The sequence below is a fragment of the Miscanthus floridulus genome, chromosome 17, assembly GCF_019320115.1.
Source record: "Miscanthus floridulus cultivar M001 chromosome 17, ASM1932011v1, whole genome shotgun sequence".
Classification (NCBI taxonomy): domain Eukaryota; kingdom Viridiplantae; phylum Streptophyta; class Magnoliopsida; order Poales; family Poaceae; genus Miscanthus; species Miscanthus floridulus.
The window spans coordinates 61,032,302-61,053,989 of record NC_089596.1 but is presented as its reverse complement, the minus strand read 5'-3'; the positions used below and the strand labels follow the sequence as shown (position 1 = coordinate 61,053,989).

The following is a 21,688-nucleotide window of genomic DNA, read 5'->3' as shown; positions in this document are numbered from 1 at the left end:
GAGGCGCAGGTAGGACGCACGATGGGTAGGAGCAAGGAGCTAGCAGCGCGGGATGAGGGCGTGCGGGGAGACATGGCCGCTACGTTGTGAAGCGTGCAATAGACGAGCAAGTAGAAAGATACTATTAAGAGAGATGGGGGAGACGTAGAGAGGGGGGCAGGCTTGTTGAGCCGGTAGCGCACGCAGACCCAGGAAGTGACGTCCGATCGGACAAACGCCCAACCCTAAGCATTACCATTCTCCTAAGGAAAAAGTCCACGTTACCTCTTCAACTTTCGCGAAAGTCCGTTTTTCCTCCCTGAACTCCAAAACCGGGCAAAACACCTCCTCAACTTTTAAAACCGTTCATCTTACATCCCTGACTCTGTTATAAGCAGTTTTGAAGACGGTTTTGTCTTTTCCTTTTTTATTTATTTCGACTGAATCTACGAAAAATCATAGTAAATCACAGAAAAATCATTAAATAGTAAAATTCCAATTTTGTTGGACCCTACATGAGTCCAAAGTTTTTGCTATGGCTTTAGATCTATGCTTTTATGTAATTAATTAGAATAATTCATAGCTGCAGTTTCTATAGTCCAATTGTGATAAAAATTTTATAGGTGGGCTAATTATTTTACGATTGAACCGTAGTAAAAATTTCATACTCATTCGATTATGTATAGCTTAGTTATAGATTTATTTATATTTAACAAGCATAAACCTAAATAAAATCAATAACTAAGTTATACATGATCCAATGAGTATAAAATTTTTACTATACTTTAAGCATACAATAATTAGTCCACTATAAAAATTTCACCATAATTGAACTAAATAAACTACAGCTATGAATTATTCCATTTAATTACAGAAAAGCATATATCTAAAGCCACAGCAAAAACTTTTATACTAAAGCATATCATATTATATGTTTACCTGTGTAGATCTCCTCATGTGGAGTCCAACAAAATTAGATTTTCTATTTTATAATTTTTCTATAATTTACTATGATTTTTTCAAAGATTCAGCCAAAATAAATAAATAGAAAAAGACAAAATCGCCTTCAAAACCGCTTATAACAGAAGTCAGGGAGGTAAGATGAACGATTTTAAAAGTTGAGGGAGATGTTTTGCCCTGTTTTAGAGTTTAGAGGAGAAAAAAACAGACTTTCGCAAAAGTTAAGAGAGGTAACATGGAACTTTTCCCTTCTCCTAAATCCTCTCTTCTTTTGTTGTGTTCGGTTCAGAGGGAAATAATATAGGCCCCTGGGGATTAAATCTCTTGCTTCTCCTAAACCTCTCTTCTTTTGTTGTGTTCGGTTGAGAGGGAAATAATACAGGGATTGCTGCTCAGCCCTAGCCTTACTGTTAGCTTGCCCTGGGCTTTTGATGCTTTTACGTTTCTATACAGAAGTACAGCCATGTCAGGAGAAAATTCTCAGTTTTTGGAAGCTAGAATTGTTCACTTCTTTCTAGAAATATGCGCTCATCAGGTCTGCTAACACGAAGTGATAGGCCACTCTTCGGGCAAAAGAGAATGCTCTAAGACGCAACACCCTTGCCCTTCTTCCTTTGGAGACTAGAGCTTCTTCGTATCAAGCTCCTCTCCCTCAAAAGATATATAACTGCCATAAAAAGAGAAAATGTCATCGTAAGTAGCTGCTAGCAACTATAAGCTATTGTTATTTATATTTCAGCGAGGTTAACATTCAATGTGTTGCTTCAAAACTATTCTGCATATTGAGTCAAGTGTCCGACAGTAGAGCCAAACTTACAATTTAGTATATGCTACTCTGACTGAATCAAGAGCAAAACATCTAACGTTTCACGTCTCTACCAGAACAAAGGAGAGAGAAGGCCAATACTAAGTGTCCTTTACTGAAAATGCAGGTCAGAAAGAACTTTACTTCCACTTCCTATTGAACCATTGCCATAATCAATTTTAAGAGACTAAACACAGGTAGCGTATACAGAGATTGTGACGAGGACATTATGATCAAACTGACGAACATTACTCCCACCTCCTATTGAAAAAGAATTGGAACTTCATTTTTTAAAAAAGAGAATTGGAACTAAGAAACATTATTGCAAGCAGCATTCCTCCTTTCTGTTGTGGTAGGCCCCAATAGAACAAAAGAAACATGAGCAGGCGTAAAGAACCATTGAATTTTGGTCTTAGCCACCACTTTCTGCATTTAGTTCCCATGAGCATGCGCAACATGCTTCGTGCTTCTAGAGTTTCAGTCAAGTATCAGAAATGACCCTTAATATCTGAAGACCAGGATGTAAATAATGGATGCCTTTATATGGCAAAACCATCAACTACTTATGCATGCATGAACTAACTGCATATGTAGCCAAGATTCCAAAAGTTGCAACATTGCACATATAGGAAACCACACAAAATTTTTGCCCACCAGTCCAGAGTGACAAAAAAATAGCAAATGTAATCACTGCGGCATATATTCAACTAATTTAGGCATGCTTTGTCAAGCAACATTCACAAATGTAATCACTGCAGCATACTTATGAAAAATATATGAACATCAACATTACATAAGTCTAATAGTGAAAACAAGGCATAAGTAATTTGCACCACTTAGAATTATCCTCATATAAATGATCATGATTTAGAATATCCTACAAGAAGGGCAGGCCTGGTGCAGTGGTGAGAGCTGTCTCATTGAGTCACCAGGTCACGGGTTCGAAGCAGCCTCTCCGCAGATTTTGCAGGGGGAAAGGCTTGCCTCGGTTTTTCCCTTCCCCAGACCCCACTCATGTGGGAGCCTCCGGCATTGGGTCTGCCCCTTTATTTAGAATATCCTACAAGTGTAATCACAAGGCTAACTGTTAGTATTGATTCCCATTAAATAATAGCAAAAGCTGCTAGCAATATAACTTCAACAAAACCAACTGTAATCACGGGGCTAGTGCTGTGACCTGGCTGTCGATCAAAACTAACTGTAATCAGGACGCTGGCACGCGACCAATTATGCAGTTAGGAGGCTGAAGTATGTTCAGCTATAAATCATATGACGGTATGAAACGGAAGTATTTATTTGAGGAAAAATAGGATCAAAATTGTTCCGGTAAATTTTTGGTGCTAATTAAGTAAACGAAAACCGACATAAATTATTACAGAGGTCTGTACCAAATGACTGTTGACTGACAGAAAATGCAGGTAAAAAAACAAAGACAATGTGAAAGTTTCACTTAATTGCAGCAAGCACCAGACCTCTACAGTAAAGATCCAGACAGCAAACAGAATAGACTAGTCACTACTCGCTAGTGCCAGTCAACCGGTACAGTAGCATTACAAATAGCAGGGGAGTCTCTGCATTTGATTACTGAAGCACCCTCACCTTCCCCCGTTCACCACACGCCGCTGCGGCCGTGAACCACAAGAAATCCCTAAACCAAAATGGTATGTACGCATCCATCCTGGCTATGAATCCTAAACCAAAATCAGTATGCATGATCCGTAATTACAGTTAGGTGGAGGCTAGCTTTTGCTATGGATTATTGGTAGCTATCTCCGAATATGCTGGCTTCTATATTCCTTGGAATACATTTTTCCGGCATGACAAGTCTAACCTTATCTGCAGACTGCTGCAGTTGGAAAGAGAACCGGAGAGGAAAATACAACATCAAACTGACAGAACTAGCAGCATAATAATGGCACGAACCCTAGGGTTTGGCAAGAACGCTAGGGTAGGAAAGGATGTTAGAAAATACAAGGGCCAACATCTCAAGACGCTGTAAGAACTGACCAAAGCTCAGCTCCAGTTATTTATTGATTCCAGTTGCCCATTGACAAAACAAAATGCTTGTGCCACTGCATCAGCAAACAAGCATACAGCAGCATTATCCGATGGAGCTGTATTAAATTGCAGGAAAGAAGAGTTCAAGAGAGACTATGTATGGTTCATTCTGTGTGTCACAAACTCTGCTACTCCATTTTCTTTTCTTGTGATTGTGGTCACACCAATGGGACTTATCATGGGATTTATTTAAGCCCACTGTCATTGCAATAAACAAACCCCACTTAAGCTACATGTAGAGAAGTCCAAGAATAAATGTACTACTTTACCTTAAAGAAAATATATTTTTATTCGTTCTAAAAAAGAATCTACATTTTTCACCAACAATCATGCATATAAAAGAGATTATTAGTATAACAAGTACACGGCAATGCGTGAATGTTAATAAACAAGTCCATCCCAGCCAACTGCATCATCATCAAGCAATTAAAATTATCTCCCAGCCAAGTAGGGACAGGATCCACCACCCATTTTTTTTACTCTCAATAATTCCCCCCACTCGCTGTTTTGACTTGACATAGAGAGGGATGCGATGAACAACACCAAGACACCACTGTTCTGACTTGACATAGAGAGGGATGCAATGAACTAGCAGCATGCCAAAGGGTCTCTAGCCTAGTGGTTAGAGCACCTAGGTAGCATCCAGCAGGCCTGGGTTCGACTCCCCGTGGGAGCGAATTTAAACAGGTCTGGAATAATAAAAATACAAAAAAATAGGTTGGGGTTTCCCCTGCTGACTTCGGTAAAAAAAATATGAACTAGCAACATAATCTCTGGCATGGCGCCGGGTTCTCGCACCCAAGAACCCTAGCTAGGACTGAGCAGGGGAAGGAAAAGGAGGGCAGTGCATTACCAGCGACAAGGCGGCTGGAGAAGATAGACACAGAGAGCAGAGCACCGAGTCGCCAGTCGTGGATCTGCTGCAGCGCCGCCAAACACCCCGCACCATTGCTTCACCTATCACTCGGGGATTCCTTCCAAGCGGTACGACTCGAGGGTCAGTTCCTAGGCCAGGGTGAAGGGGAATAGCCAGGATAGGCCGGGGCAGAACCCGATTGACTTAAACAAACAGCATCTTTCTCTATAGGCCAGGAATGTTTCCACGCTAGGCTGACCCACGGGGGTTGGGCCCTGAACCTGGCCATTCCCGACCAAACAAACAAGGCCTTAATGTTCTGCATCAGCAAAACTGCGATCCGCAGCCTATCGCGTATTCTCGATCGAGAAGATGAGTATCCATATTGTCTTGGTTTACAACATGAGATCCACTACTTGTGAGTTTACAAAATATACAAACATTGCCACTAACTGAGAAGGAGATGGGTATTTTAACGAAAGCAATAGCGAAAGCACATGCAAGGAAGGAATTACCATGCTGTTTCAGATTAAAAGTAATTCTCACGATTCTTTTCAATGGCAACAGCATCCTCTGACATGTAGAAATTCATTATTCCCATTCCGATAGCTCTAGCCACAACGTTGCAAGACATCTGATTTTGGCTGTGGCAGAACATTCATGACAATGCCATACTGAGATGCCAGGATCACTCATCATCATCACCAGTTTTCTGCTTCTTCCATTTGTAAGCAGCTTCAAGGATCTTCAGGTTTGGTGCTAGGGCAACTTCATCAGGGAAAATGTAATCTATATACTCCTCATACCTGAAGGATTAAGCAAATTTCATGTCAGTACATATATTCCATTGCTCCAGGAAAAGAAAGGTAAAAGATATATTGCAAATTTTTTGAGAGGTGTTAAAATGGGAAAACTGAGTAAAGAGCATACGCTATAGTGGAGCCATCTTCTGTAGGGATTGGTCTCTTCCGCTTGACTTTTCTGGGCGCCTTCTTTTGCACTAAGCTGACATCCCCAAGATCACCAAAGCTCACCTCCTTATTAAGCCACTCTTCAAGAAGCATAGCTCTTTCCTCCTTCAACTCTGGGGCACTGGTTCTGAAGTAGTCGAATGCCCTTTCAAAGATAGCTGATCATCAAAACACAAAGATGTTATTTCTAGTCCACAACGAGCCAATACATGCAAAAACATATATGGTTGGACAATGTAAGATTGATCTCTAACTCATCATTTACCTCTACATTTTTGGACCCGCTCCATTTGCTGTTCCTGATAACCAACTTCATTCTTTTTCTCCTCGCTTTCACTGTCTTCACCGCCCAAGCCAGCAGAGGCCTCAAACTCAGCATAACTGATCCATACCTTCAAATGCTTTGTCCTATCAAGCAGTGTTTCATATAGTTGCCTTGTCCTCTCAAATTCATTTTCATCAATTTCAAACTGCAAGTACTCCTGTGCGTTAAAGAGCAGGACATGAGTTGGTAAGCATCCATATATAAAAAAATCTTAAACAAATTTAGAAGTACTTACACAAAAGACAAATCAACTACAGCATCCTCTAGGCAAGCATGTGTAAGATTGCAAAATGCAATTAAAGCAAAACAACTCATGATCACATAAACTAAGGAATTCCAAGACTGATATAGCAGGGCAAAAGTTCTTTCATAAACTAGCTCTGATAACACAGATTTCAATGTAGAAGCATTGATGAAAAGTTGTGCCAAGAAAAAAAAGGATTCTGGTTCAGGAAAAGTAAAAATGTATAGCATTTTAGCTTCAGACACAAATTAATTTTAGGATGTTACAGCCCAATGTACAGATCTCTAAAATCCAAGAAAGGACAAAGTCTCTAATAAGCATATTGTGCAGTTAATCATCATGGCATTGATATCTTACAAAGTTTTTCATGTCTGAACAATTCATGGTCAGATTCAATGCTTTCCTGTTCAATTAGAATACTACCAAGAGATGTGTTGAATTTAGGCTACAAATCCGAAACTACATTGAGCAACGATCAAACAGTCCAATGACATTTGTGACTATTCACCTCCATGGGAAAGGCATACAGAGAACAGGGGCTAAAATGACACTTAAAAAATACAAGCACACAACAAATAAATGTTTCTGCAGCCTGAGTTTCACAAACTTTCAGAGTGTTAGCGTTTAAACAGACTAAATGGTCACCTATCGTTTAGCTATTTATTAGGGCTAAACAGCCATTTAAACAGACTAAACAGTGATTAAACGGAATAAACAGCTGATTAAACGGACAGGGCAAGCCACTGTGTAGCGTTTACACGGCGTGTAAACGGGCTAAACGGCCGTGTAGGCGAACAGTGAGATAGAATAGGTACCATTGCAAACAAATTAGCAAATCAGACATTTGTACAGTAACTTATTCTTATCCGAACGATGGTGCCTCTTAAAGACCCCTAAAGAGCAATGGATTGTTCACTAGAAATGAGCTCTGGTGATTTTAGTAACTAGAGCAACGTACTCCCTCTGTTCCAAATTATAAGACGTTTTGGCGTTTTTAGATTCATAGGCACTAGGGTCTGCCCTTTTTTTAATAGCTTTTGCTACGTATTTAGATATATGTTATGTCTAGATACAAAGTAAAAACTATGAATCTAGAAATGCCAAAACGTCTTATAATTCGGGACGGAGGAAGTAATAGCTATTTACAACACCATTCATACTCCGTCATTTGGTTTAGGAATAATAATAAAACAAATGCACCTATTATACACCACAATACAAACCATATAATGTATGTGCATAAGCTAAGGATACAAACACAGCTCTGCAAGACAACATACCTTCCAAAGAACCTCTGGTGTATCAAGGGCTGGCTGCGCAATAGCAAGTTCATATATTGATCGAGCACGATCAGTCTCACTAAGGTTCTTCTCCAATTCGGCATACTTCCTCCAGGCATAACAGTTTGCTGGGGACCATTCAATATATTTCTCATAAAGAGTCCTACAGCGGTCAAAGTTGCCCAGATAAAGATCAATTTCAATATATTTCTTGAATATCTTGCCCTTTGGGGCCATTCCAATTGCATTCCCAAGAATTTTTCTTGCAGCCGTTAGATTCATCTGCCTTATCTCAAACTGGGCTGCCATGAGCCACATCTTTGCGAACGTGAATTTCTTGTGAGGAATCAACCTCAGGCATTCCTTGTAAACCTCCCTGGTCCGTTCTATATCTTGTGCGTCTAGCTCCTCATAAAGTGCATAGTTAATCCAGAGGTATATGTACCTCTGCCAATATCGCTTCTCCTCTGCAGGGGGCACATTGGCGATGGCCCTCTCGTACACCTCCCTGATCCTGTCCTTATTCCCAACACTCTCCTCTAGCCTGATATAATCAAACCATGAGTCATAGTTTAGTGGGTTCTTCCTAACCTCATCCTCGTACTGAAATCTTCTCTTGCCCACAATGGCATCCTCAATTCCCTCACGGTCACCAAATTGCTTCTCAAATGCCAGAAACTTCCTATACAGTTCCTCAGCACGACCCTTGGGCACCCTGTCCAGAGCATACTTGTATATTGCACGTGCACGCTCAACCTCACGGCATCTCTCCTCAAACTCTGCAAATGCCACAAATAACACCTCTGCATCCTCATCATCCGCGAGCAGGTCTGCTGCACGCTCATACACCCGCCGTGCCCGCTCTACTTCGCCACGCTTCATTTCAAACTTAGCATAGCGGATGAAGGTATCTGGCCGTGGGTGCTCAGCCACAAACCGCTCATAGATAGCCCTGGCACGCTCGACCTCCCCATACCGCAGCTCAAACTTGATGTAAGAATTCCAGCCAGCTGTGTCGGGTCGCCAAGACATCCAGCGCTCAAACACCTGGCGTGCATTGGCAACTGCACCAAGCAGCTCCTCCATGTGGATGTACTTGTACCAGAGCTGATCCACCCGGGGCAGGAGCGACACCGCACGGTCCCAGACATTCCGGGCGTGGTTGACAAACCGGTTCCGCATCTCGAATTCAGGCATACTTGAGCCAGAGCGTGTGGTCGCGGTGGGCGACGTCGAGCGCGCGCTCGTAGACGGACCTCGCGCGCGCGAAGTCTCGCTGCTGCTCCTCCCACCGCGCGTACTTGACCCACGCCGAGACGCTCCACCGCACGCGGCGGATGACGTCCTCGAACTCCTTCCGCTTACGGAGGCGGTAATCGGAGAGCTCGTGGGAGTCTGTGATCTTCTGCTTGGGCGGGCGGATCTCAGGCTCCTGCCGCTCCCTGGCCTCCCGGAGGATCTGCTCGGCCGTAATCTGGATCGGCGCGGGGGTCTTGTTCTTGACCCGCGTGGCGCGGGGCAGCTTGACCTCCGTGTCCCGCTTGGTAAGGAAGCCAAGACTGGGGTCGGAGGCGGACGGCGCCTTCGCCGGATCCCCGCCGGCGGCTCCGCCCCGTGTAGTGAGCGCCATGACCGGTATTAGGGTTAGGGTTTGGGTAATGGGGAGGAGGACGACGACGAGACAGGGATAACGGAATTGGGGATTGGGAGGGAGAACCTGAGAGGCTCTGTGCCTCCTGACTGATTGGGCCTTGGGCCTGCTTGAAAGTTTTTCTTTATCTTAAGGTGAAAAGGTTGAGATTTTTCTTTTTTTTTTAGATTTAGACAAAAGAAATTTTATTGCCGACTCTACACGAGCCATCAGCATGAACCTAGGCCATCCAGTATTACAATCTTAGATTTTAGTTGGATCCACCCTTTAATCATGCAGGAGACAGCTTTGTACACGCGGGAATTCAATAGATTAGGAAAGAGTAAAGTTTACTAACGGTCCTTGATCCGAGTTCTCATTTAGGTCTCGAATTTTTTCAATTATACATTCGGATTTTTAACTTGTCCCAAGTTCTTGTCCCAATCCGAGTACTTGCAAATTGCACACATGGCTCCCTAAACTTGTGCTTCAGCTCCCTAATCTTGTGCTAAGTTCTCATCCTAATATCGGTACTTGCAAAATACTCAACTAGCTTCTTAAACTTATATTAGTGTACCATCCCTGACCCGATCCACCCCCTCTCCCACGTTGCATAGTATGTGCCCACCACACTCCTGCGGCCGCGCGACGTTGCACCGTGTTTGCTCACCCACAGGGGGTCGGGATGTATTGCGGGAGCTAAGGCGGTATGTGCATATCAAGCTTTCTAGGACTAGGACATGCTTTCATGACAAAAATGCCCCTACTGATATTTATATAGAAGTAAAAAAATATATATATGAATTGAGTAGGGATGCAAGTCGGCAACCCACCCACTTAAAATGGCACATTTCGGACTCGTGGACAAGTCCATTTGCACTCCACTGAGAGGCACGTAGATCCTCACCATACTCGTACCATATCATATCATATTCAGAAAATGAATATATAATTTGGATACGTCATACATATCTCCATCCATGTGATTTTTATATCTATGTACTAATGTTCCATCTTCAACTAATGTTCCATCTTTGTGGCAGAATTTCCAGACATCGCTACACTGCATCAGAAGCTGTAAAAACGAGGCTGATTAATGTGGTTTTCTCGTAACAGTTATAAGTTTCAACTCTTAGTCCTAAGTCCTAACAGCATAAACTTCCTAATGACATGTAAAGTTCTAACAAAGTGCATTGATATTTCTAAAAATTTGATACGAACTTCGAAGCACTAAATTAGTTCTACTACAAAGCTAAGCCTCCAAGTCGTGCTCATGACATCAAAGGGACCTTTTCTTGACCCTTCCCATCTGCTTCACACAAGAACGGTGGCCTTGCTGCTTTATAGTAGAAAAACGCCATCATCCTCGACCATGCCTCTGCTGACCGGACAACTAGCACCAGAGATTAAGGTCAGACAACTTCACGAGACAGTTGATCGAATGCAAGTCAAACTAGTGGAGTGTTTCTCTGTGATGACTCATACAACCAACCTTTCTCACGGTATATTATCCTCCCCGCGTTGGTGAAGAGAATCTCAGGGAAACCAGAAACTTTCAGAGCGTCCACGAGGTCAGGCTCGGCACAGGCATCTACAGCCACACACTGCAGAAGATATATGCATAGTCAGAACTTGAAATGCTCCTCGAAGCGCTAGTTACCACGGGAATTACTGAAAGGATGTTGCAACAAACTCTATACCCTTGGTGATGGCAGATTGTGTTCCCAAAACATCTCAATTGCCTTAGTAAGCTCAGCCCTCGCCATCTCATTCTCCTGCGGTCTGCAAGAATGGACATCATGCTTTGTCAAACTAACTTGGATAAATGGGTCCTCAATAAATTCATGACCTATTCATTGATAATTGAAACAAGACAATGCAGTAGGTCCCTTGCAATTTAGACAGAAACATACAGGTTCAGCATATATCAGATCTATTCAGCTGCAATGTGCAAGCACTCATACACCAATATGACCCTCTAATCAGAACAGACGCATCAGACCTTCTAGCCATTGAGATAAATTACTTAGAAAATCAAGAAGCAATGAACAAGAGCAATGAATGAATCATACCTCTTATATCTGTTATGCACAAGCACAATCATCGGCCCGAAATCGGTGAACACAGACGCATCCCAATCCTGTGTCCTGACATCCCTTACCTGCTTGATGTAATTGTCATCCTCCCAAACAATCTCCTTGTCGCTCTGATACCCCGAGTCATCATCCTCCTCGGCGTCATCCTTCTTCTCGGCCTTGATGGTGATCTTGTCGAAGAACTGGCCGAGGCTGAAGCCCATCCCATCCTCGGCGTCCTCGGGCCAGTCCGGGTCCTCCTCCTCTATCACCAGCTCGTACTTGGTCAGCAGCTCCCGCATCTTGGCCCTCCGCTCCTCCGGGTCCGTCAGCTCCGCCGTCTCCGGGACGCGGTCCATCATCTCCCGTATCTTCCGGCGCAGCGTCCTCCGCTCCTCGTCGGTCATGCGATCCTGGGCGTCCTCGTCGTCGCTGGACTCGGAGTCAGTGTCGCCATCGTCGCCGCGCGCACGGCCGCCCAGCACCAGCTGCACGGCCTTAGAGTCGCTCGTCCCCGCCCGCGCGCAGCCGGTGTGCACGAGCATCCGGTGGCGCGGGCGAGAAAAAGCTAGGCCGACGAGGCGCGCGTGGGAGCTCGGACAGCGGGCGTCGGGCCGCGCCGCTGCTCGCAGGCACAACGTCGAACAGGTCGCGGGCAGGGAACAGTGCAGCGGCATCGTGCTGCCGAGCGCGCACTCGCGCAGGGCGTATCCCTCACCTCTTGGTCCCGAGCCAAGCCGTGAGATTGGAGGCGCCGACCACGGCCACGGGCGCGGGCGCCAGTCCCAGCCGCGGGGGCGTGAGGGCGCCGGCCGCGGGCGCGGGAGCTTGGCGGAGCGGGGAATCGTGGGCGGCGCGCGTGTGGGTAGGGACAGAGGATAAGGAAAGGGAGATGAAAAAATATCCTGATGGATGGATCCTAGTACATGTCAACGTCTTATTCCATCTTCTGCAGCGGCAGTACACATACACATACACATACACATACACATACACATACACATACACGTACACGTAGGCAGAGCAAAGAGGAATACTACACCATTGAAGATTCAGGAACGAGATCTCAAGAAAATGGAGCGAGTACCATGGGAGGAGGAGCTTATCTTCGTGGGCAACAGCAACTAGGATGCGAAGGGCAAGGCTTTCATCAGCGCGCGTCCGAAAGGTTAGTAGCACACGGTTTTTCTTCCCTTTCTTCTTCTGAGTCATCCTCTTTTTCCTCTCTCTGAACCCAACTTTCTCGTCGCCCCGGCAGCTGGCAACCTCACTGCAACCCCCAACCCCCCCCCCTCCCTGACATTTCCCGCCCTTCGCTAATCCCAATTGAACACCTCGTTGGCGACTCCTCGCCTCTGCCGCCGACTCCGCCCAACCAGATATCTCCTAGCCGCTCAGCGGCGCGCTACTGCCTCGCTCGCCGCGCACAACCAGACACCACCGTCGGTCCGACCACTGCCCCCAGGTCCTTTCTAAGCCTGTCGGCCATGAATGCCCTGGAAAACCTAAAACCCAACCTTCGTCGCCGCCACCACGCCTCGTCAACCGCCCCCGCTGCGGCAACCTCACCGCTGGGCGCACCGCCCCCTGCCCCCTCCTTCCTCAGTTTAGACTACGGCGTTATCATGCGCACCGCTTCGGTTAGCGGCGCACGCGTGCCCGATAATAATTCGGTGGGAAGGGAGGAGACAGTCAGCGTCCTGCATTGACAAGTTCAGTGACTTTCCTCATTGATCCTTCTGCACGTGCTCTCCCTACGGTCTTCTCCAGTCACCCTAGGCACAAGAAGTGGGAGGGGGGTTGTCTTGGCCACAATAAGTGGGAGGGAAGGAGCCAACGGCACAAAGGGAAGGGAAGGATGCGCCGTCGGGCAGCAAAGTTGCTTCTCCTACCCAAACGCCAGGATCCCACCTACTTAGGCAAGTACACTGGTGCTGTCGTATAGGCGATCTCATGTAGTGCCATGTAATTTTAAGACGACTTAATAGATAACATGTATAATGGTTGTCTTTTAAGTTGTCTCATAGTAAACCGCAATTCCTTAATTTATGAATATAATAAAATTAAAGTTGTGAGTTGCATAACAACAACTCATACAATGTTATATTGTAATAGTTGTACCAACAGTTCTAAAATTTAACTCATGATGCGGACGTTTCGTGAAATAACGACCTTTCTCTCTCCCCTCTACCTTTCCTCCACATTAGTAAAAATCATACGTGGCACTGCATGGGATAGGGTACAAGGCCGCTAACATGCAGCAATGTACTTGCCCTCAGGCGCGGCTAGAAGAGTGGCTATAGGGAGTGAGATGCAAGACAGACACATGAGGGTGAGGTGAGGGTTCACACAGGTGGTGATGGCATTCTACGGTTACAAATTAGGTTGAAAAACTTGTTAAGCCCCTAAATGTCTCGGCTGTTAAGCAATTTGATTATGTTTCTCACTCTAGTTGTCCACCCGTTAAGCAATTGCATTACTCCCTCTGTCCCCAAACAAATCAATTCTTAGAATCCTTGCAAGTCAAACTATGTTACGTTCGACTAACTTTACAGAAAAGAGTAACATCATTTATCATATAAAATAAACATATTATAAAAAATATATTCTATAGTATATCTAATTATACTAATTTGATGTCATAATTCTTGATGAGCTTTTTTTCTATAAATGCAGTCAAAGTTAAAAAGTTTGACTTAAGATAACTTTAGGAATTTATTTATGTAGACACAGAGTAAATATGTTTCTCACTCTAATCATTGTCCATCTTCTAGTCGTCTAACTCAATTGCATTATGTTTCTCACTCTAATAGTCCACCTTCTAATCGTCTAACTAATCGTGACTAGTCATCGGACGACCAGAAAAGTAATCGGTCTAATCAGGCCATAACTCCTAGTCGAGGCCAGAATAATGACTAATCGCGATTCGGTAATGATAGGATGCGGGCATATGTCCCTCCGGACATCCCGCACCCGCACTCTGCTTGCTCCTTCAGAGTGCACCTGCACTCCGTCTTCGTATCTCCACAAAAAACTGACATCATCACTCGTCTTCTCCAGCACAGCTGCACAGGCCTACTCACCGCAGGCAGCGCCCCTGCCTGTCATGTCATTCTCCAGCGCGGCGACGCCGCACGTGCGCCCAACCCTGGCTGCTCGTGCGCCTCATCCCTAGCTCCTCCGTGCCCCCATCCCTGGCTGCTCCGCGGTCCGCGTCATCCCGTGGCGCGCCTCTATCCACCTCGCCCAACGCGGAAGGGGAGGCATGCGCCTTCGCCTGGGAAGGCCTACGTATGCGCCCCCATCAACCTCACACGTCGGCAAGAAGGGGAGGCCTGCATCTGGGTGTACGTTGGGTTGTTGACGTCCCTGACTAGCGCATGTTGCAAGGGTATGTTTTAAGTATTTCTAATGTTTCATAGGTATTTTGCAAATGTTGTATATCCATGTTGTAAAAGTAGATTGTGATGTTGCATATATTGTAATGGTTATACACGTATATTTCAAGTGTATGTTTTAAATGCTTCATCTGTTCCAGACGTATGTTGCAAGTGTTTTATCTAGATGTTGCAAAAGTAGATCTGGTGTCGGGTTCATAAACCCGGGGTCCCTCATAGACTTGCTTCCCAGCAAAAGACATTGCGAACGATGCGCGACTCCTGGGCCGACCTAAAAACCTAACGACAGGCCAGAAAGGTGATCCAGTCTCTGACCAGAAGGCCTGGCCAAGGAGGAACCGCGCTCGCTTTCCGACTCTGGCCCGCCTCTCCGACCGAAAGGCCTGGCCAAAGAGAGGATGATGCTCGCTTTCCAACTCCGGCCTGCCTCTCCGACCGGAAGGCCTGGCCAAGGAGGAACCACGCTCGTTTCCTACTCCGGCCCGCCTCTCTGACTGGAAGGCCTGGCCAAAAGAGGACCAGCGCTCGCCTCCGACTCCGGCCCGCCTCTCCGACTGGAAGGCCTGGCCGAGAAGGGACGACGCTCACCTCCGACTCCGACTCGCTTCTCCGACCGGGAGTGCACTGAACCTCTGCTTACAGCTCTCCTCCGACCGGCGCAGTCGGAGCCGACTGGGACCAACCAACCGGGGACGCCCGCCCGGTGAGGACCTAGGAAACGGGCGGAGCAAATGAGGCAGGGCACTCAAGTAAACCGTAATACCAAGGACCGTACCCTGTACACTTGCAGGACAGTACCGACAGGGCATGTCAGAAGGGTGCCCTACCACCTTCTAGCCATGTCAGAACCCAAGCAGTATTGTGGGCGCCGACGTTTGCCCTACAGTGTTGTGGGCGCCCTCAAATGCGAACAAGGTAAAACCCCCCACATGCCTCTAGGCATCAACAGTGTTGTGGGCGCCGTCATTTGTCATACATGGTGAATACGGTAAAACCTCCCACATGCGTCTGACACTACAGTGTTGTGGACGCCTACAATCATTTTGTACCCGACGGCGTGGGCAACCAGGCTTAGTAGCAAACATACACACTCTCTCTCTCTCACTTGTAAGGTCGTTCCCTTCATCTATAAAAGTGGATGCGCTCTCTCCCAATAAAGAGGATCCATTGACGATCGACTCTCAAACGATTCGAACACACGACGATCAATTCGAACAACCACCAACAGAGCACACGCTCAAATACTTAGCGCAAGTAGGAGCTTCCGTCTCTCTCAACCCTTCGGCCCAGAGTCCGGCCGGACCTCTTGCACCCCCATCTTACCCCCTCTCGTTTGTAACCCCATAACAAACTTCGAGCACCTGGGTTTAGGAATAAAGTCACTGAACGACTCAAACTGGACGTTAGGCACATTGTCTGAACTAGTATAAACCCTGTGTCATTGAGTGCTAGGCCACGATCACAACGTACGACAAAACTACAAATATTTACATGTTGGTTACTTCTGCACCGACATCTGGATATTGCATATACATGCATGTTGCAAGCATATGTTTTCAGGTGTTTTGTACGTATGTTTGCAAGTGTTTCATCTTAATATTGCATATAATTGCAATGGTTTTTAAATACTTTCAGACGTTTTCGCAAGTGTTTCATCTGTCTTTTTTTATGTTGCGACTGTTGCATCTGGATGTTTTTAAACTAGATCGAGTGTTGCACATGGGATGCGCGTGAAAAGTTGCTGACGGCGCAAGCGACGTTCGAGGCGGCGCGGGCGATGTTCGGGACGACGCAGTTTACTTCCGAGACAGCACGGGCCCATTACTGGTGGACTCGCTCGCGAGCCCAACGCGCTAGGTGCTCGCTCCCCGGGGACAGACTTAATAACACTGGCCAACAAACATTGAGCTGCAACTCTTTTCCTTTTCAAATATTATTTTTCTATGCTGTATATGTTTCCTGATGATACAGACCATGTGGGGCGCCACCGCCATGCCAACGATGGCAAAAAAGAATGGTTTAGTAAAGAATGATTATGTTACTGTTACATGCAGGCCGAAAAGCTCTGGAGCTCTGGAGCTCATAATCTTATTTTCTGAAGACACTCCTTACGTCAAAACTGAAGCGGCCCAACAGGGAGCAAGTGAAGCCATGTACTCCAGACGGATGCGCTTGCCTCGCCAACAATGCAGCTCGCTCCTTGAACCATGCTTCAGCAGGGAACTCCCCAACTAGGTCTAAAAAGTAAAAGGAGGCTCGCATTAGCTGGTGCATGATGTCTCAACATCGCCATTAGTTGCTTCATCTTCGACAAGGTCGCTCGATATGGCTGACGGTATCCTGTGCCGTTTGAGGACCCGGGATGTGGCAAGCCTTGCGTTCTGGTACTTCAGAACAATGACTCTTTCATCGTCCAAGTCAAACCTTAGGTTTTCTTCGGTGCAGCCTTCCACGAGGCTGCACAGGTGCTTCAGGTTTTCAACTTCCACACCATTTACCTTCTTTACCTGACCATGTGATATTAGGCAGCTTGATTATTCAGGACATATGCCAGATAGCTTGGGTAGTGGGTAACTGGGTACCAGGGTATATACCGTATAAGTATAGTAAAGTAACATACCTGTAGTTCAGCAAACCTTTCATAACCGACATTGATATCATCCATTAGAACCTGAAACACAAATATTCAGTACAAAGATAAATTTATCTCAAGTTCATGGAAACAGCATATGCAAAATGTTTCAGATTGAATAATGAAAGGGTAAACAGAAATGTAAGAGGGTAGCAAATTAATGGAATAATACCTGAGATAGGATAACTAATTGTTCACCAGCCTTCTTTGGAAGCTCTCTTAGTGCCCGTTCACATAATCGGCGTGGTGAGGCATTATACCAGTCTTCTCCAAATTCATGGAGATAAGGCTGGGTAAGTGGGATAAAAACAAAACCAGCAAATATGTAGTAGCTTGGTAATTTATCAAATTGATGGACTGGGACTAAAGGTTGCAGCTGCATAATAAACAACACAAATCCGTAAAAGATCAGTTCCAATTTCAAATGTCAATAAGCTCTATGGTTCTAGCATAAGATAGAAATAGTGGGACTAGCTGCAGTTTTCTGGGCTCTATGGAAAGGGAGGAATAATGTTTGTTCTGAAAAGAAAAGGACGAAATCTCCTACTGAGATAATCAGTTCACTCCGTTTGTTCATTTCATATTGGGCAGGGCTGCATAATCCAGAGAGCTGTAATGAGCTTGAACAAGGAGCAGAAGTACTCAAGACTTTGGTGCTGTAGTGTCATCAACAAGGCCAGCAGCAAGGAGTCAAGGAGACCCGGTGATCCAAGATGGTGTGATCAGTTGAAGTCTTGAAGATTGCGACTGTAACACGAATGCTGTTTGATCTCGCCAATGATGTTGCCATTTTTCGCTAGTGACATCTTTGTTCTATCCATATTTAGTTCTGTGGGCTCTAACTTCTTTCTGTCATTGTGTTGTTAAAGGTCTAAACTCTGTAATATGGTTCACAGGTGACTGGTTTAAGCTCAAGCCCTGGGTGCTTGAGTTTAATCAGGTATTGTATTAGGTAAGAAGCAGTGATAAACAGGTGAAACTTTGTCATTTAGTTACTTTATAAGTAATGGAATTCAGGTTCACCCGCTATGGAAAAAAATGATGTGTGCAAAGAGAAGGCCTGTGAGAGCTGTGTAGAATACAATTTGGTCCAATTTTGTGTGCTACTACGACCTACATAAGAGATGACTTCATCTCTGCACCCTTTCAACTACTTACATAGGCCAACATGGGTCCAAAATAGGCCCATTGACTAATGTAATGAATTCAGTAAGGTACAAACATACAATTATTTGTGGGTGAGTTATGGAACTGATAGTAAGTATTGCCGTATTGAGCGCTGTCCGCTGGGCAGGTTGAGTCTATTACCAGTAGCATGGCAAAAATTGGTGTGAAGGTAAACTAGAAATAGCAACAAAATATCGCTAGTATATTTGCTAATCAACAAGCAGTCATAAATTGCACCCATATTATCAAAGGTACAGATTGAAATCAAATGTAATGAGGTTGCAAGGACTCACAGGTCTAAGTGTTACTCTCAATTCTTGCTCTTTACCATCTCGTAATACTTTGAGAACAGCTGTTTCTTCAGGTTTCTTCATGGACACCAGATGATCAAAGGTGATTCTCTCTCTATTCCGGAATGGAACTGGAGGTATTAAATAATGGACAAACTTCAGTAGTTGATTCTGAGATCCACATGTCTCAAAATAGTTCATAGACAGATTCACTGATTTGCACAAAAGCAGTATGAAAAAACATGCACCAAGGGCATGGATGTGCATGTGTTCAAACAATAATTGTGTGCTAGATTCCATAACAAATACTCCCCCAGTCAACAATAGTTGGCGTGTCAAATATTGTTGACTGGAGATAAGTGAAAGGTAAATGAAATAAACAAAATATGTGGCATAAAGTTGTTCTTAATGCATATTGAAGTAGTGCATATGTAGAAACTTATAAGCTCACCTGTGCCATCATTTGCGATAGGCACACCATCAAACTCAAGAAGGATGTCATCCTTCTTCAAAATCTTGTAAGCATCAGATAGAGGGTTTATTCTACTAACTAAAACTCCAGTCATTTCAGGCCGCATCCCAAAGCACTCTCTTAACTGAATATTTTCAGTAGCCTGGCAAGATACTCCAAGAGTACAAAACCCAGAATATTTACCGCTCTCTTCTACTCCAGAAATGAAACGCTTAATTACGGGCACCGGTATGATATAACTGCCAAAAGAAGAAGAAGACAGGAATAAGAAAGGAATTCTAGTAAAAGCAACAGGTTCATTTGATGCAAAAGGGAATATTTAAGGACTCACCCAATGTTTTCCGCCCCTGACAAATTCTGGAAAGCAACTCCGGCTACTTTATCACCCATAATGGCAGGCCCTCCACTATTACCTGGATTTATAGCTGCGTCTATTTGTATAGCCATGAGCTGCGTAGCACCATGGGCATATTGTGTTGGTTCAACTCTAGATACAACCCCCTTGGTGACAGAAATATTATCTCCACCTGAGCCAAAGTTCAGAGTCATATACCAATACCATTCCACATTTTGACATAATTTCTATTTTCTACAAAGTACAGAGAAAGTTTCATGTACACAATTAATGTTAGCAGTAGGGCAGCACAATGAAAACCCCTGAGCTGCACTATTCACTATACAAGCATGGACATAATTTTGCAATGTGGATGTAAATTACAGAAAGATTCATACTTATCAAGGATTTGTTAATGATTGGTTAACAAATTAATAAAACAACAATTAGTTTAATGAATTTTAAAAGTGGTGAAATCATAAAGACGTTGGAGCTTCACCTTTCCAAAAACATCCTATATTCATGTGTTCCTATTATTGTTACTAATTTGTTTGTTGGTGCAATCAATTAGACCACATTTGTGCATTTACAATAGTACTAACCTGTTTCAGTTGTACCTTTGCAAAATAGAAGGTCATGTGTATGCAGTATGCTGCATGCGCTACTTGAATTGGATACAGTCATGGATGGAATCATGTAAATAACAAGTTCCACTTCTAGATGCAAAATACTGCAACAAATAACATATTGTCATCTACTCAACATCAGAATCATACCTTGAGGGTAGCCAACCACTGCGACGGCTTCTTGCAAAAAGGGGATGTCTCCAAGCTCCAAACTGTTCACCCCATCCCAAAACTCCTCACTCTCTACTGTCAACAGAGCCAAGTCACACTCATGACCAACAGCTTGGACTTCTGCCTTGTATTTAGTAGGCGAACCATGCTTCCTCACAAGAACAAAAGTATGATCAGCTACCACATGCGCATTCGTCACGATCCTTCTTCCAGGAATTACAAACCCTGCAACAGGGACATGGAATTCAGAGGTGAGCCAAAGAACAACTTCCATTTCACTGCATTTGGATCTACTTAGTTGTCATCGGACCTACTCACCTACAAAAATTATTGTCTTTCACATCTTCCGAACAACGGAGTCATATTAACCACACCAACTTGGAGGAATACAAGATCCAATAATTTTTGTGCTGCACAGCATGTGCTAATTCTATACAGCAGACACTGGGGCGCACACACGATTGAGAGCTGCAGCACAAATTTGCACACAAGATGCTTCGTTTCCCAAGTTGGAGCAAGCAAATTAAAATCATGAACTCTAAACTTGTAATAAAGAAAGTGCAGTTTAGGTCGAATTTAGGGAGACTAACAAACAAGCGATCCACAAGCATACGGGCGCCTACAGCAGTGGCAGAGATCCAATCCAACCAAACACAGCAATACAGTACTACAGCTCGAGGGCTAAATCAGTGTCATACCGGAGCCCATGCTCTCCCGCTGCGCCTTGTTCTGCCATGGCAAGAAGTAATTGGGGCTGCTGGATACCGTGAACACCTTCACCACTGAGTCCAGAGCCAGCTCCACCGCCGCGTACGCATCCGTGTCATGCCGCACTAACGCCCCCGTCTCCTCCCTCTCCTCCTCCTCCTCGGGTATCGCCGGGGCTCCCCGCACGTCAACGCATTCTCCTAGGCGTGATGGGGCTGAGGTAGAGAAGGAAGCAGTGGAGAACCCGTGGGCGGCGGCGAGGTGCGGGAGGAAGGCGCGCGTAAGGGTTCGGAGAGGCCGGAGAGGAGGCGGAAGCGAGGGCAGGGATGGTGGATGGTGCAGGAGGACGCGGCGAAGGGCGCGGACGGAGGATGAAGAGGAAGAGGAGAGGCGGCGGAGGGTGCGAGCGGCGGCGAGCATGGTGGCCTCGCGGAGGGAGAGCCGAGCCGACAAGAGGGTTTGGGAGTTTATGGCTCGTGGGTTTTTTAGACTTTTAGGGCTCCTTTGGCTAGGCACGTGGATTTGAGCCTCCAAGGCGAATTCTCCGCTGCTGCCACCCCTGCCCCCAAGGAGATGGAATTCCCTTGGGGAAAAATTATCGGCCACAGTTTAGGAACCACCGGGATATAAATCCTGGTCAGACAAAAAATATTCAAAAAATCAGAAAAAATAAAGATTTCAAAAATACAAGAGTCTATAGGTTCATC

The 21,688-nt window shown here is 45.1% G+C and overlaps 3 protein-coding genes across 3 annotated transcripts; all 3 read right to left on the bottom strand.

Annotated features, from left to right (window-relative positions):
* Window positions 1–1,170: 1,170 nt before the first annotated feature.
* LOC136519062 (uncharacterized) lies at window positions 1,171–9,234 on the bottom strand. Its single transcript, XM_066512732.1, is given in 6 exon segments — window positions 1,171–1,606; window positions 4,656–5,464; window positions 5,589–5,787; window positions 5,895–6,111; window positions 7,479–8,669; window positions 8,671–9,234. Coding segments are annotated over 5 exon segments (2,163 nt in total). The 5' UTR covers window positions 9,109–9,234; the 3' UTR covers window positions 1,171–1,606; window positions 4,656–5,346.
* A 946-nt stretch (window positions 9,235–10,180) lies between these two features.
* On the bottom strand, window positions 10,181–12,008 carry LOC136519063 (thioredoxin-like fold domain-containing protein MRL7L homolog, chloroplastic). The gene is made up of 4 exons (XM_066512733.1): window positions 11,181–12,008; window positions 10,809–10,890; window positions 10,601–10,712; window positions 10,181–10,501 (listed from the first exon to the last, which is right to left on the bottom strand). The coding sequence occupies exons 1-4, from the start codon at window positions 11,858–11,860 to the stop codon at window positions 10,380–10,382; spliced, it is 996 nt and encodes a 331-aa protein (XP_066368830.1). The 5' UTR covers window positions 11,861–12,008; the 3' UTR covers window positions 10,181–10,379.
* Window positions 12,009–16,498: 4,490 nt separating this feature from the next.
* LOC136519061 (protease Do-like 10, mitochondrial) lies at window positions 16,499–21,448 on the bottom strand. Its single transcript, XM_066512731.1, has 8 exons — window positions 20,972–21,448; window positions 20,253–20,498; window positions 19,474–19,669; window positions 19,122–19,381; window positions 18,674–18,801; window positions 17,386–17,589; window positions 17,202–17,252; window positions 16,499–17,088 (listed from the first exon to the last, which is right to left on the bottom strand). The coding sequence occupies exons 1-8, from the start codon at window positions 21,399–21,401 to the stop codon at window positions 16,843–16,845; spliced, it is 1,761 nt and encodes a 586-aa protein (XP_066368828.1). The 5' UTR covers window positions 21,402–21,448; the 3' UTR covers window positions 16,499–16,842.
* Window positions 21,449–21,688: the final 240 nt, after the last annotated feature.